A 15,254-nucleotide genomic window follows, 5' to 3' on the forward strand; every position below is an offset into this window, starting at 1 on the left:
GAATAGCTTAGCGTAGCTAGCTTGTATTATTCATTCGGACCCTCCGTCGAGAGGCCGAATTTTGTAATAAGTGTGCGTGAGTGTGTGAATGTCTTCCAACCCCACGTCTTTCTTCCTTTTACTTAACCGCTTACGATGGTTAGTTCTAGGTCATGTTTTGATTAGCATCCTTATGCTTGCATGTTTGCATTCATTCATCTGTCTTGCATGCATCGGGCTCGGCGCATTATACAAACTGCATTGTATTTCAATATTTACTTGAATACGTGTTCAACAGCATGTTATCAAGTTGCATTTCATATGCCATCTTAGAATAGCCCAGCCTATTTTAGTTGCATTTTTGCATGTGTTGCATTAGGCATCTTAACATAGCTAGGATTATGCATTGATTACTAACTAGTTGTTGTTTTGGCTCGGAGTACACTGTAAGTGTTTATGCTTTAGTATCCTTGCATGTGTGTTATAGATTGCCATGACATCATGCTTGTCATGAGGCTATTTGCTTAAATGATATAACTGCCTGAATGCCTGTGGATGAAGGCTTCATTGTTTGAATTGGGACAATTCATCGAAATACGAGTTTTAAGCCCACTCGAGGGTGGCAAATCCACATCTTAACCTACTTGCGAGTAGCACCTTCAAACCATTTTCAAAGAAACAAACATGAGATGTTTTGTTCCAACTTAAGCAATCTAGTCTATACTTGTATGCTGTGCGCATCACGTAGTAATTCTAGCTAATAACCAGAATAAGAACGCATGTGTTTTCAAAAACAAAAATATCATGTTAGTAAAGGCCGATCTTTGATCGGGCAGTCGCCGTTTGAAGAAGTCACGATGTCCGCAAAAGTTAAAGGAGACTTTGTTCACCCCATAATAAAAGAAGATCTGCAGATACTACAAGAAGATGCAACAATACCAATTCCACAGGTGGGATTGTCAAGCCTAATCAAACCTCCACTAAAGGGATTTGTTAGGCCTGCACAAAATTCTATCGAACATGGCTCCTTACCTAAAAGACGAATGGAAGGGTCTGATCCACAAGCTCACAAGCTTCTAGCCAAGTTAGGTTATGACTTTGCTGATCCCTTCTAATTGGGAGAGTTAAGTACTGAACTTACAGGTGAGAAAGTTCATGGTCTCAATGAAACTCAAAGAAAGTTAAGGCAACAAGGGTACAGGGTGAGCTCTCCAAAGACCGGAATCGGATTCATGCCAACTGAACCCATTCGTGTCACGACCCAACCCCAGGGGTTTAGGGTTGGAATCGCAACTTACTAACTTATTCTATTCGTAGCAAATTAACCTGCGTAAGCGGAAATAAAATAATTAAACAGGAAATTGCTCCATTTTACCATTTTAATAAGAGGAAACACATCTATAGGGCTTTTATTATTTTATTATTTAGTGACCAACCCCGAGTAGAAACAAAAGGGAGCAAAAATATATAGAAAAAAAAGAAAGAAAGACAAAATAGTGGTTCCACATCAATCCTCATGCGGGTTCTATTATGTGAAGTTATGGGTTTTCCCTATACCTTGTCACCTGAAATGGTAACAGCTATAAGCACACAACAGATTGAGAAATATTATGGCAAAAAATTAGGGAATATAAAATAATCATGGATAGTTAGTTAAGCCAAAACATTTACATAACTCAATTTGGTAAATAAATCATTTAAGTGGCAGAAACTGAAATACATAAATTATGCAAATAAATAGCCATAATCACGGTACAGAACAGAACATAACAGAGGTCACAGAAGTAACAATCAAAACAGAGGTCAATGGATTCATGACAAACAGAGGACCACCAAGTGGCCAAACAGAGACCAATGGTTATTTAAGTCCCCCAAGGCATGGGACTCCCCGTGGTGGTACTTACAAAACATAATTATTTATAGGATCATAGTCACATATTCTTTAAAATTTAAACAAATATATCCATGGGTTTCATTTTAACAAATAGGGTTTTGAAATTAAACCACGTAATTGAAATATTTATGAAACATAACTTGTATTAATATAACTAATAAAATGCAACTTGTATAAAATAAATTATGGTAAGTCAAAACATATGTAAAATTTATTATGGTAACTCAAGGTATAATATAACTCACCTTAAGATTAAGTCTTACTATTTCCTTCCTATTTTTCCTATATTATCGAGATCACTTCCTTCCTCCTTTCTGCCACTCTTTTTTTTCCTCCTTCCTTTATGCAATTCGTAGCCTCACTCTCTCTTATATATACACAGCACCTGATGCCTAACAAATGGTGACTCACCTCTCCTAGGGCCTAGACAATACAGGTGGCGTATCATCCTTCTCTTGGAGGATTTACAAATCTCCTTAATTAAATTCTAGTTAATTAACCTCATCAATTACTGTTAACCTTATAAGATATGGTAGGCTTATTATTATCTCTATTGTTATTACTATTATTTATTTATTATTATTGTTATCAATATTATTATGTATTTACTATCTTTAACTCTAATTTGGCCCAACTAGTATTATAATTCCATATTTGTATTAATTTGTCCCCAAATAATAATCCCTAATTAATCTCATATCTGATAACCCAATGTCAAATTAGATTTATATATTTATTTATTATTATTTATTTATTTAATAATATATCATCACATACAACTATAATCATATTTAACTATAAATATTTATGTGATATTTAATTAAACGTTCAGGGTGTCACATTTCTCCCCTCCTAAATAGAAGTTTGTCCTCAAACTTGACGTATCTTAATTTTTGAAGAGGTGTGGGTATTTGGCTTGCATTTAACTTTCTGTTTCCCACGTAGCTTCTTTGATACGATGATTTCGCCATAAGACCTTTACCAGTGGTATGGTCTTGTTTCGGAGAACTTGATCACGACAATCGAGAATCTGCACTGGTTGCTCTTCATAAGAGAGATCTTCCTAAACTTCTAGATCCTCGTAATCAACAATGTACTCTGGATCTCGAAGGTATCGCCGAAGCATTGAAACGTGAAACACATTGTGGGCATTGGATAGTTCAGGTAGTAGTGCAAGGCGATAAGCTACAGGACCAGTCCTTTCCAGTAGCTCGAATGACCTGATGTAACGTGGGTTTAACTTCCCTCACTTTCCAAATCGGATAACTCCTCTTGTTGGTGAGATTTTAAGGAACACATGATCCCCCACTTGAAATTCCAAGTCCCGTCTTCGTGTATCTGCATAACTTTTTTGGCAGCTCTGAGCAGTGCGAATTCGCTGTTGGATGAGTTGGATTTTCTCACTTGTGACTTGCACGATCTTGGGGCCTAACAATTTCCTGTTCCCGACTTCTATCCAACACAGAGGTGATCGACATCTCCTTCTATACGGAGCTTCATATGGTGCCATTCCAATGTTTGCTTGGCAGCTGTTGTTATAGGCTAATTCCACTAAAGGTAGGTGCTCATCCCAGTTACCTTTGAGGTCCAATACGCACAAACGTAACATGTCTTCCAATGTCTGGATTGTTCTTTTGGATTGCCCATCCATTTGTGGATGATTAGCCATACTAAACTTCAGTGTCGTCCCCAAAGCTTCTTACAATTTGTTCCAGAAGTGAGACACGAAGCGGGGGTCTCAGTCAGACACGATCAAAACTGGGATACCATGTAAACGAATAATTTCCTTGATGTATAAAGTGGCAAACTTATTAAGGGAGTACATGATTTTGATTGGTAGAAAATGCGCTGACTTCGTCAGTCGGTCTACTATAACCCATATTGCATCATTCTTAAAAAATGGCTGTGGTAGCCCAACCACGAAGTCCATAGTAATGTGCTCCCATTTCCATTCAGGAATAGGGCGTGGTTGCAGTAGTCCTGCAGGTCTCTGATGTTCTGCTTTAACACGCTGACAATGCAGACATTTGGAGACATGGCTTGCTATGTCTATTTTCATTCCTGTCCACCAGTAGTGTTCCTTCAGATCATGGTACATCTTTGTGTTGCCAGGGTGGATTGAAAATCTTGAGTTATGAGCTTCCACCAGTATCTTTTTCTTGAGTTCCGGGATGTCGGGTATGCAAATTCGATTTTGAAATTTCAATGCCCCATTGCTTATAGTGAAATCAGGGTCAGGCGTATTCCTTTGTTCCTCGTACTTTTTCTTCAAAAGTTTATCTTCCCATTGGCGCGTTTTAATTTCTTCAATCAATGTAGGTTCCACGGTTATGTTGGCGAGCAATCCATTAATCTTGCGGGAAATGAGAGTACATGCCAAACTTCTGGTCGTCTTTCGGCTTAGTGCGTCTACTACTACGTTAGCTTTGCCTGGATGGTGATGGATCTCTACATTAGTCTTTCATAAATTCTAGCCACCGTCGTTGCCTCATATTCAGTTCCTTCTGTGTGAACAGATATTTAAGACTCTTGTGATTAGTATAAACCTCGCAGGTTGCACCGTAGAGATAATGACGCCAGATTTTGAGGGCAAAGATTACCGCAGCCAATTCCAAATCATGAGTCGGGTAGTTCTTCTCGTGAGTCTTTAATTGTCGCGATGCATAAGCAATGACTTTTCTATTTGGCATGAGAACGCAACCTAAACCATTGTATGAGGCATCACTATAAATTATGAACCTATCTGCTCCTGTAGGGAGTGCTAGTATAGGAGCTAACACAAGTCGACTTTTTAATTCTTGAAAGCAATGCTCCTGTTTATCAGTCCATTCGAAGGGTGTATTCTTCTGAGTTAGGTGGGTCAAGGGTGATGCTATCTTTGAGAAATCTTGCATGAAGCGTCGATAATAGCCAGCTAGACCCAAGAAACTTCAGATTTCTGACACATTAGTAGGTCGTGGCCAGTCCACGATTGCTGCAACTTTTTGGGGGTCAATCGAGATGCCATCTTTGTTAATGATGTGATGAGAAAGTGTACACTAGTGATTCATAATTCGGATTTCTTCAACTTGGCATAAAGTTTGTGATCACGTAGTATTTGTACAACTGTTCATAAGTGCTGCTCATGGGCCTCTGGTGACTTGGAGTATATGAGGATGTCGTCAATGAAGACGATGATGAACTCATCAAGACAGGGTTTGAAAACTCGATTCATGAGGTCCATGAAGGCTGCTGGGGCATTTATGACGCCAAAAGGCATAACAAGAAACTCGTAGTGCCCGTAACAGGTTCTGAAGGTAGTCTTTTTGATACTTTCTGTTTTGAATTTTAGTTGATGGTAGCCAGAACGCAAGTCGATTTTGGAGAATACTTGGGCACCTTGAAGTTGATCGAACAAGTCATCGATTCGAGACAGAGGGTACCGATTCTTGATGGTGACCTTGTTCAGCTCCCGGTAATCGATGCATAATCTCATCGTGCCATCATTTTTCTTCACAAACAATACTGGAGCTCCCCAGGGTGAGGTACTAGGTCGAATGAAACCTTTGTCCAGTAGTTCCTGGAGTTGAGTCTTCAGCTGTTTTAATTCTGCCATTGACATGTGATAAGGAGCTTTTGATATTGGTTGTGTGCCAGGTTGGGTTTCAATGGTGAACTCAATTTCCCAATCAACCGGGATACTGGGTAGATCTTTAAGAAAAATGTCTGGGAACTCTCGTACTACGGGGATCACATCAACGGTGGGGGCCTCTTTTTGTGTATCGATCACATAACAAATATAACCATCACAACCCTTTCTCAGAAGTTTTGGGCTGTCATGGTGGATATAATACAGGGAGGGTTGGAAACTCCAGTCCCATCAAAGACAAGCTCGGGTTGGTTTGGTAACTTGAGGGAGACCTTTTTGGCTTCATAATCAATAGAGGCGTGGTTGGCAACCAGCCAATCCATACCTAGGATCATATTAAAGTTCCCAATGCGGAGGGGAATCAAGTTTATGTATAAGGTTTTGCCTTTTAGGAATATAGCACAAGATCTGTACACATCAGTACTACAGGCAGACTTACCAGAAGGAAAAGACACAGACAATATATATCCTAATGGTTTGGGTGTTGATGCCAACTTGGCAACAGAGTGTGGTGCAACAAAAGAATGAGTTGACCCAAAGTCAATGAGGACATAAGCTAAATGACCACAGACAGAAAGTGTACCTGACATAACGTTTTCGGTAACTTCTGGCTTTCCAGGTACCAAGGTAAAAACCTGTCCTTGGCGTTTTTGGTCCTTCCTCTCTTCTCCTAGTCCTGTGGGTTTCCTAACTAGACCAGAGGGGTTGGCTGTAGGATTAGTCATCTTTGGATAATCCCTCAGCAAGTGGCCAACTTGACCGCATTTAAAACATGCTCCTGTGTCTTGATGGCATTGTCCCCAATGAGCCTTCCCAAAAATAGGACAAATTGGAACAGTGCCACCTCAGGGGTTAGTAGGACCTTGATGGCCTGAACTGGTTGTGCCCATATTCACCTTTTTAGGAGGCACAACACCGGGTCTTCTGTTACATTTTTCCCAGAATCGCTTCTTTTGGCTTGGTTCTCTAGAACGTGAGGCTTTAATCCCCTTTTCTGCAATGTACGCCCAGTGTACCACTTCTGCATAGGTTGGCAGTTTCAAGACCTCGAGCCTGTTTTTAATTTCAACATCCAATCCTGCTTCGAATTTTCATGCTTTTTGAGTTTCGGTGGGGATGACGTATGTTGCAAACCGAGTGAGTTGTGTGAACTTGCTCTCGTATTCGGCCACTGTCATGGTTCCTTGCTTTAGATGTATGAATTCGGATGCCTTCTGCTCCCACAATGAATCTGGGAAGTATTTTTCATAGAATATTTCCAAGAATCTTGCCCAAGTCGCAATTTCTTCTTTCTCCAGAGTGAGAAGCCACCATTCCTGTGCATTGTCTTTGAAAGTGAAAGTGGCGAAAGTCACCTTCTGTCTTTCAGTGCAAGGTAGGGCACGAAAAATCATTTCCATGTCTTTAACCCAAGTGTCTGCTACCATTGGGTCTGGGTTGCCGGTAAATGTGTTGGGTTTCAGATCTTGGAACTGTTTTATGGTAACTGGCTCTTTTTGCTGTTCTGGCATCATATTGTTGATGTTAGTCTGCAAGGCTTGCAAAAAGCTAGTAACCGCTCTTTTCGTTATTCTTTCCACCGATTCAGCGCCACTGACTAATGACTCGCTTCCGTTACCATTATTGGCCATTCTACAAGGTAATAAATGAGGCATTACATTTACAACGCAACATATATGTAAGCATGTGTAGCGCAATCTATATCTATATAAAATGCCAACTTTACATTTTTTACAATTAATATTACATCAGTTAGAATATGTTAGTGTCCATCCCTATGGTAAACAAAAACAAAAAGACAACAAAAAAGGATCGGAACATATCATGGTCAGCATAAAAAAGGTTTTCTTCTACCATATCTAGAGTGGTGGGTCAAAGGGGCCAAACAACCATGGAAAATAATGTTGCATAAAGAGCTCAAATTCCCATCCTAATTGGACTACACCAAAACACATCCACGTTGCCTGGACTATGAAAATGGAGACGTACTGTATGTATCCCAAAAATGCTCGATCGACAATCCAACCGGGTGTCTCGACATATAACAAGTCATTATTAAAGTCAACATTTTGAATATTAATTATCTCCAGCGGGTTAGGGACTGTGGTGAAAATATAGTCCTCAGGGTACACATTCCCCTTTCTGGCCACAAAATCTAGGGGTAGAGGGCCTATGATATAATATGGGCGGTCATGTCCCAGGACAACACCAAGGACACGAGTGGGTCCAAGAAAACGTCTGCGTGTATCGGCACGGCTTTGTCTCCATAGTAAATGTGGGACATCGGTAGGCTCAGCCTGTATATAGATTGGCTGACCTATCAACTGGGCAAGGCCTGGATGTAGTCCTCTGATTATGTCTTCTGAATCTCCCCAACCCTCAGGTGAGGCGGGGGTGGAGTTCTTGGCTAAAATCTTTTCTAAATTAATGGCCCCGAGCTCATCCCAAAACGCATCATCAAGGTTAATCTTTGACATTCCTACATCACCAGAGTAAACGTGAGATTTTACACAAAAGGACTAAAATTGCAGGTAAATTATTATTATTATTATTATTATTATTATTATTATTATTTTCTTATCTTATTTTATTATGTTTATTTAGCTATATAGTTTTATTTATAGATTTATTTATAACTTTTCAAACTTCCTGATCAAATTAAAATAGCATTTTTTTTGAACCGTTGCTCTGATATCACCTTTGTCACGAACCAACCCCAGGCGCTTAGGGCTGGAATCGCAACTTACTAACTTATTCTATTCGTAGCAACTTGAACTGCGCAAGCAGAAATAAAATAATTAAATAGGAAATTACTCCATTTTACCATTTTAATAAGAGAAAATACATCTATAGGGCTTTTATTATTTTATTATTCAGTGACCGGCCCCGAGTAGAAATAAAAGGGAGCAAAAATATATAGAAAAAAAAAGAAAGAAAAAATAGTGGTTCCATATCAATCCTCGTGCGGGTTCCATTACGTGAGGTTATGGGTTTTTCCTACATCTTGTCACCTAAAATGGTAACAGCTATAAGCACATAGCAGAGTGAGAAATATTATGCCAAGAGTATATGGAATACAAAATAACCATGGATAGTTAGTTAAGCCAAAACATTTACATAACTGAATTTGGTAAATAAATCATTTAAGTGGCAGAAACTGAAATACATAAATTATGCAAATAAATAACCATAACCACGGTATAGAACAGAATAGAACAGAGGTCATAGAAGTGACAATCAGAACATAAGTCAATAGATCCATGACAAACAGAGGACCACGAAGTGGCCAAACAGAGGCCAATGGTTATTTAAGTCCCCCAAGGCATGGGACTCCCGTGGTGGTACTTATAAAACATAATTATTTATAACGTCATAGTCAAATATTCTTTAAAATTTAGACAAACATATCCATGGGTTTCATTTTAACAAATAGAGTTCAGAATTAAACCGCGTAATTGAAATATTTATGAAACATAACTTGTATTAATATAACTAATAAAATACAACTTGTATAAAATAAATTATGGTAAGTCAAAACATACATAAAATTTATTATGGTAACTCAAAGTATAATATAACTCACCTTAAGATTGAGTCTTACTATTTCCTTTCTATTTTCCCTATATTCTCGAGATCACTTAATTCCTCCTTTTTTTTTTTTTTTTTCTCTTTCCTTTATGCAATTCGTAGCTCCACTCTCTCTTATATATACACAGCACTTGATGCCTAACAAATGGTGACTCACCTCTTCTAGGGCCTAGACAATACAGGTGGCGTATCATCCTGCTCCTGGAGGTTTTACAAATCTCCTTAATTAAATGCTAGTTAATTAACCTCATCAATTATTGTTAACCTTATCAGATATGGTAGGCTTATTATTATCTCTATTGTTATTATTATTATTCATTTATTATTATTGTTATCAATATTATTTTGTATTTACTATCTTTAACTCTAATTAATAATCCCTAATTAATCTCATATTTGATAACCCAATGCCAAATTATATATATATATATATATATATTTATTATTTATTTTTTTAATAATATATCATCACATACAACCATAATCATATTTAACTATAAATATGTATGTGGTATTTAATTAAACGTTCGGGGTGTCACAATTTGTATCTCTACCCAGAGAAAAGAGAAGAAGGAAGACGTACAACATATCACTATGGAAGAAGTGAAGGAAGACAAAAGTCCATGCCCAACTCCTCGAGTCTCAGTGTTTGACCGCATTGAAGCTCCTGCACCTCGAACCTCAGTTTTTGATCGGATGAGCACTGTTGATACGACAGATGGAGGTACAACTTCTCAAACTTCAGTTTTTAAAAGATTAGGCACTACTAAGGAAGGGGATGAAAAACAAACTTCCTGGTCACGAAAGTCCATTTTTGCTCAACTTGGTGATATGAATGCATCACCTAAAAAAGGCAAGAATAAGAGAAGCACAACAACAATTGAGTTGAATTCTACAAAGGAGGATGATGAGACTCGAAGTTTGATTCCTTCTCGCATGAAACGCATGACGTGACTTGAAGTTAGTGTTAAAGGTCGGCTTAAGGTCAAAAGGCACACTATCATACTAACTGGGGAAGTTAAGACTCAAGTGGAAAGTAAAAGAGAAGAAGAAATTGAATGTGTTGCTTCTCACCATGTAACAGTTGAAGAAGATTCTAGCTCAGATTTAGAGGATGATGATCTCCAAGAAGCTCCTTCAGAACTTGAAGATAGGGGGCAATCAACTGTTGACAATTTGAAAGAACTCAACTTGGGAACTCCTGATGACCCTCGACCAATCTTTGTGGGAACACTCTTAATGCTTGAGGAAGAAAAGACATTTTTTGAACTGCTCCTCGAATATAAAGATGTCTTCGCATGGACGTATAAGGAGATGCCAGGTTTAAGTCCAAAGGTTGCTGTCCATCGCCTTGGGATCAAACATGGTATGCGACCAGTAAAGCACGCTCATCGATACATCAGACCTGAGTGCATCCTTAAAGTGGAAGAAGAAGTCAACAAGTTGATCGAAGCTGGGTTCATACATGAAGTAAAATATTCGATATGGATATTAAGTATGGTCTCTGTAGTCAAGAAGACTGGATAGATTAGAATATGTATCGACTTTTGAAATTTGAACGAAGCATCTCCCAAGGATGACTTTCCGCTTCCTATTATGGAATTAATGATAAACGCCATTACCGGACATGAGGTGTTGTCTTTCATGGATGGGTGTTCAGGATCCAACCAAATACAGATGGCACCTAAGGATGAAAAGTTAACTGCATTTCATACCACAAAAGGCATCTATTGTTATAAAGTGATGCCTTTCAAACTCAAGAATGTTGGTGCCACCTATCAACGTGCCATGCAAAAGATCTTCGATGACATGCTCCCTAAATTTGTTGAGTGCTATGTTGATGATTTGGTGGTCAAAACTAAGAAAAGGGAAAATCACTTAAAGGACCTTCGTGCAGTCTTCAACCGGTTGAGAAAGTATGACTTGAAGATGAATCCACTTAAATGCGCATTTGGAGTCACGTCTGGAAAATTCTTCAGCTTTATTGTTCGACGTAGAGGCATTGAGGTTGATTAGTCCAAAATCGATGCTATACAAAAGATGCCACCACCAAAAAACTTGAAGGAACTTAGAAGCCTCCAAGGTCACTTGGCATATATCCACAGATTCATTGCAAACTTGGCAAGTCGTTGTCAACCTTTCATTCAACAGAAGAAAAAGAAGGCTCCATTTGTTTGGGATCAGGCATGTGAAAATGCTTTCGACAGTATTAAGAGATACTTGCTTCATCTCCCAGTATTAGGAGCTTCTATTCAGGGGAAACTATTGATGCTTTACACTACAGCTCAAGAAGAGTCTCTTGGAGCGATGCTGGCCCAAAATAAAAAAGAAAATAAAGAGTGAGCACTCTATTACTTGAGTTACAGATTAACTGAAAATGAACTCAAGCACTCACCCATTGAGAAAATGTGTTTCGCGCTTGTTTTTGCCTCTGAAAAATTGAGACATTATTTCCAAGCCCATACAGTGCATCTTATTGCAAGAGCCGACCCAATAAAGTATGTTATGTCTAAGCCCATCCTCCCAAGACACTTAGCAAGATGGTCTTTCCTCTTTAATGAATTTGAGATAATTTACGTGCCAAGAAAAGTAGTGAAAGGGTAGGCCCTTGTAGACTTCTTGGCCAACCATCCCATCCCTGCTGATTGGGAAATTTCTGAGGAATTCCCCGACGAAGATGTATTGTTCATAGAAGTTTTACAACCTTGGTTGATGTTCTTTGATGGGGCTGCCAGGAAGGAAGGGGCAGGAACAAGTGTCATTTTGTTTCACCACAGAAGCACATTTTGCCTTAATCATTTATTCTTGGCAAAAATTGCTCAAACAATGTTGTTGAGGACCAGGCCTTGATCATTGGTTTACAAATGGTAACAGAGCTAAAAATTGTTGACCTAGATGTCTATGGGGATTCTAAGTTAATAATTAATCAGCTCCGGGGGGATTATGAAGTCAAGAAAGACAACATAGTCCCATATTTCCAGTATGCAACTGATCTCATTGAAAAATTTGAGGGGGTGGTACTTGAACATGTTCCAAGGAAAGAAAATCACATGGCTGATGCACTTGCCAATCTAGCAACTACACTGGCATTGTTAGAAGGCAAACAAGTTAGTGTCCCTATATGTCAACGATGGGTATTGCCACAATTGTTGGAATGTCGCCTTGTTGAAACAAATGGAATTTCAGTACTAGCCATCGAAGTCGACGATTGGAGAGCGCTAATTATAGACTACCTTGAACACGGGAAGCTCCCTAATGATTCTCGCCATAGAACTGAAATAAGACGCCGAGCTCCTCGATTCATCTACTACAAGGAAACTTTATTCTGACGATCATTTGAAGGAATTTTTCTTCGTTGCCTAGGGGATGAAGAAGCTCAACAAGCCACGGAAGAAGCCCATTCTGGGATATGTGAAGCCCATTAGTCTGGTCCTAAACTTCACTTTCGAGTAAAAAGGATGGGTTACTATTGGCCTACGGTGGTTAAAGATTGCTTGGACCACTCAAGAAAGTGTCAACCTTGCTAGTTTCATGCAAACTTTATCCATCAACCACTAGAACCTTTACACCAGACAATTGCTTCTTGGCCATTTGATACATGGGGTCCAGATGTAGTTGGCCCATTGACCAAGTCTTCTGCAGGCCACTTATACATCTTGGCCGCCACAGATTACTTCTCTAAGTGGGTTGAAGCCGTCCCACTTAAAGAAGTCAAGAAAGAAACACATTATTTATCGGTATGGTGTGCCTTGCTACATCATCACTGATAGCGAAAAGCCTTTCTACAATAGTCTAATGGACAAATTTTGTGAAAGATTTGGATTTAAGAAACGCAATTCCTCAATGTACAATGCACCTGCGAATGGACTGGCAAAGGCGTTTAACAAAACTTTGGGCAACCTATTGAAAAAGGTAGTTGCTAAATCAATGAGGGATTGGCATGAAAGAATTGGAGAAGCACTCTGGGCATTTCTCAATGTACAATGCACCTGCCAACGGACTAGTAGAGGCGTTTAACAAAACTTTGGGCAACCTATTGAAAAAGGTAGTTGCTAAATCAAAGAGGGATTGGCATGAAAGAATTGGAGAAGCACTCTGGGCATACCGTACGACACATCGTACCCCAACACAAGCCACCTCATACTCCCTTGTGTATGGTGTTGAAGTGGTTTTTCCTTTGGAACAACAGATTCCTTCATTAAAGATAGCTATATAGGAAGGTCTCACCGATGATGAGAATGCAAAACTATGCCTTGCGGAGTTAGAAGCATTGGATGAGAAGAGATTGGAAGCACAACAAAAACTTGAGTGTTACCAAGCTCAACTCTCCAGAGCTTTCAATAAGAAGGTTAGACCCCGATCTTTTCAAGTTAGAGAATTGGTATTGGCTATTCGAAGACCTATCATCACCACTCACCGAACCGGCAACAAGTTCTTGTCAATGTGGGATGGTCCATACGTGGTGACTGAAGTCTACACTAACGGAGCATACAAGATTGTTGATGAATAAGGTATTAGAGATGGCCCAATCAATGGCAAGTTCCTAAAGTGCTGCTATCCATGAGAATGTAACGCTCCTAATCGCATGAGCATAAACTGCATGATGTTTTTGGCCCATATGAAATAAAGTTGTTAAAAAAAAAATTGTACTACTCCTGGCCCGCACGAGTATAAGCTGTGAACGTCTAAATAAATCTATAAGCCAAATGTGTTTTACAATAAGAGTATTTCTCTTTGAACTATAATATTTATTTCATAAATAAAGTGTTTGCTAGAACAATTATTTTATAATGAAGTATTTGGTTTTAAGCTACATTTCATTAAAATAAAAAAAATGAAATAAAATAATAATGAATAATAAATCATGGCAACTATGATAAACTCTGGATCTCGCCTTGTTCAACCTTCAAGAGCTGCTCCAACTTGTGGGCGACTTCGATATCTCCGCTTCTTAACACCTCAACTGCTTCTATTGTAACTTGTTCGTCCCTTAAAATGGAAAAAAGGGCTCGCCTTTGAACCACTTCAACTTCAGCAACACTAATTGTAGTCTCTAGTTGTTGGGATTGTTCATCTAAATGTTCCAACGCCTTTAATAATTCTGCCTTCTTTGCTGTAACGTTACCCAAATCAGACTTCAGCAAGTGAACCTGTTCAATTCCTTCATTCTCAAGAGCTAGAGCATGAGTAACACGTTGACTGACATCCGCCAAACGCTAATCATGTAGCTATGAAGTCATCTCTTGAGCAAACGCTGATTTCATAGATGTACGTAGTAGCATTTTGTACATACTTCTCAATCTGGCTTTGCAACAGAGAATAGTCTATCTGAAGCTTTGAGAGCTCATCATAAAGTTCTTGGAGCTTTGGGCCCAATGCTGGAACTTTTTGAATAGGAGTTTTGCTCAATAAGCCTTTAATATGGTTATCATGTATTGAAGTTGCTGAGCGGCGAGCATTAAGGATCATGCTTATTGTATCAATGATAGAAAACACAGAAGGTGCAACTTGACTCAGTGTAGGAGTAGTAGGTAAGGAAGAAGTTTGGACAATTGGAGATGGGTCCATTGAGAGACAACTTTTACGACCAATCACTAAATCAAAGGCTGATGGCCCATTAATTGATTCTTTATTATCTGAGAACTCATTAAGAAGTCTCATATCCTCATTGTCAGATGCCAAATCAAAGTCATCATTTGGCAATGTCAAAACAAATTAAAGAGGAGTAAAAAAAGAAAAAAAAAAATTGAAATGACAAATAATAGATTCTGTCATTACTGGTACAACATCGGTAGCCAATGGTTGAGAAGTACTAGGAATGTCGATCAAAAATCACTCCATGTAATTAAAAGTAGTGGTGTTCTTTCCAATAGTACCAATACCAGATTTTCTTCCTAAGTGACGCCAATTACGATCACCGTGACTACGGTCCTCGTCTACTACTCCAGCAAGAGTCCCATCAACACTTTCTCGAACCATTTCGTTGGTCTTGGGATTAGAATTTTGCTTAGCAATTGTATTTTTCTTCGCTTTAACCATCTCTTGATTTGGTGAAGCCGAGCGTTTACTCCTTGGGATAGAATTTTCTTTGTTAAAGAAATAGCCTGCATAAAGCTAGGACCACCACTCCAAATAAACCTTGGTAGTGGAACGAGATGGGAAATC

General features: G+C 38.9%; 2 protein-coding genes across 2 annotated transcripts; both read left to right on the forward strand.

The window, feature by feature from the left end:
• Window positions 1-11,953: 11,953 nt before the first annotated feature.
• LOC145806979 (uncharacterized) lies at window positions 11,954-12,418 on the forward strand. The gene has a single exon (XM_082904863.1). The coding sequence runs from the start codon at window positions 11,954-11,956 to the stop codon at window positions 12,416-12,418; it is 465 nt and encodes a 154-aa protein (XP_082760989.1).
• A 466-nt stretch (window positions 12,419-12,884) lies between these two features.
• On the forward strand, window positions 12,885-13,599 carry LOC145806980 (uncharacterized). The gene is made up of 2 exons (XM_082904864.1): window positions 12,885-13,067; window positions 13,306-13,599. The coding sequence occupies exons 1-2, from the start codon at window positions 12,885-12,887 to the stop codon at window positions 13,597-13,599; spliced, it is 477 nt and encodes a 158-aa protein (XP_082760990.1).
• The last annotated feature ends 1,655 nt before the right edge of the window (window positions 13,600-15,254 follow it).

Source organism: Camellia sinensis, chromosome 14, assembly GCF_055761805.1.
Source record: "Camellia sinensis isolate YWXY chromosome 14, ASM5576180v1, whole genome shotgun sequence".
Lineage (NCBI taxonomy): Eukaryota > Viridiplantae > Streptophyta > Magnoliopsida > Ericales > Theaceae > Camellia > Camellia sinensis.

Bases quoted from the DNA above. Each gene is read 5' to 3' on its own strand.
- LOC145806979 (XM_082904863.1), top strand. From the start codon at position 11,954: ATGGTAACAGAGCTAAAAATTGTTGACCTAGATGTCTATGGGGATTCT.
- LOC145806980 (XM_082904864.1), top strand. From the start codon at position 12,885: ATGGACAAATTTTGTGAAAGATTTGGATTTAAGAAACGCAATTCCTCA. The intron at 13,068-13,305 runs GTACAATGCACC...ATAGCTATATAG, and splicing joins CACTCTGGGCATTTCTCAAT to GAAGGTCTCACCGATGATGA.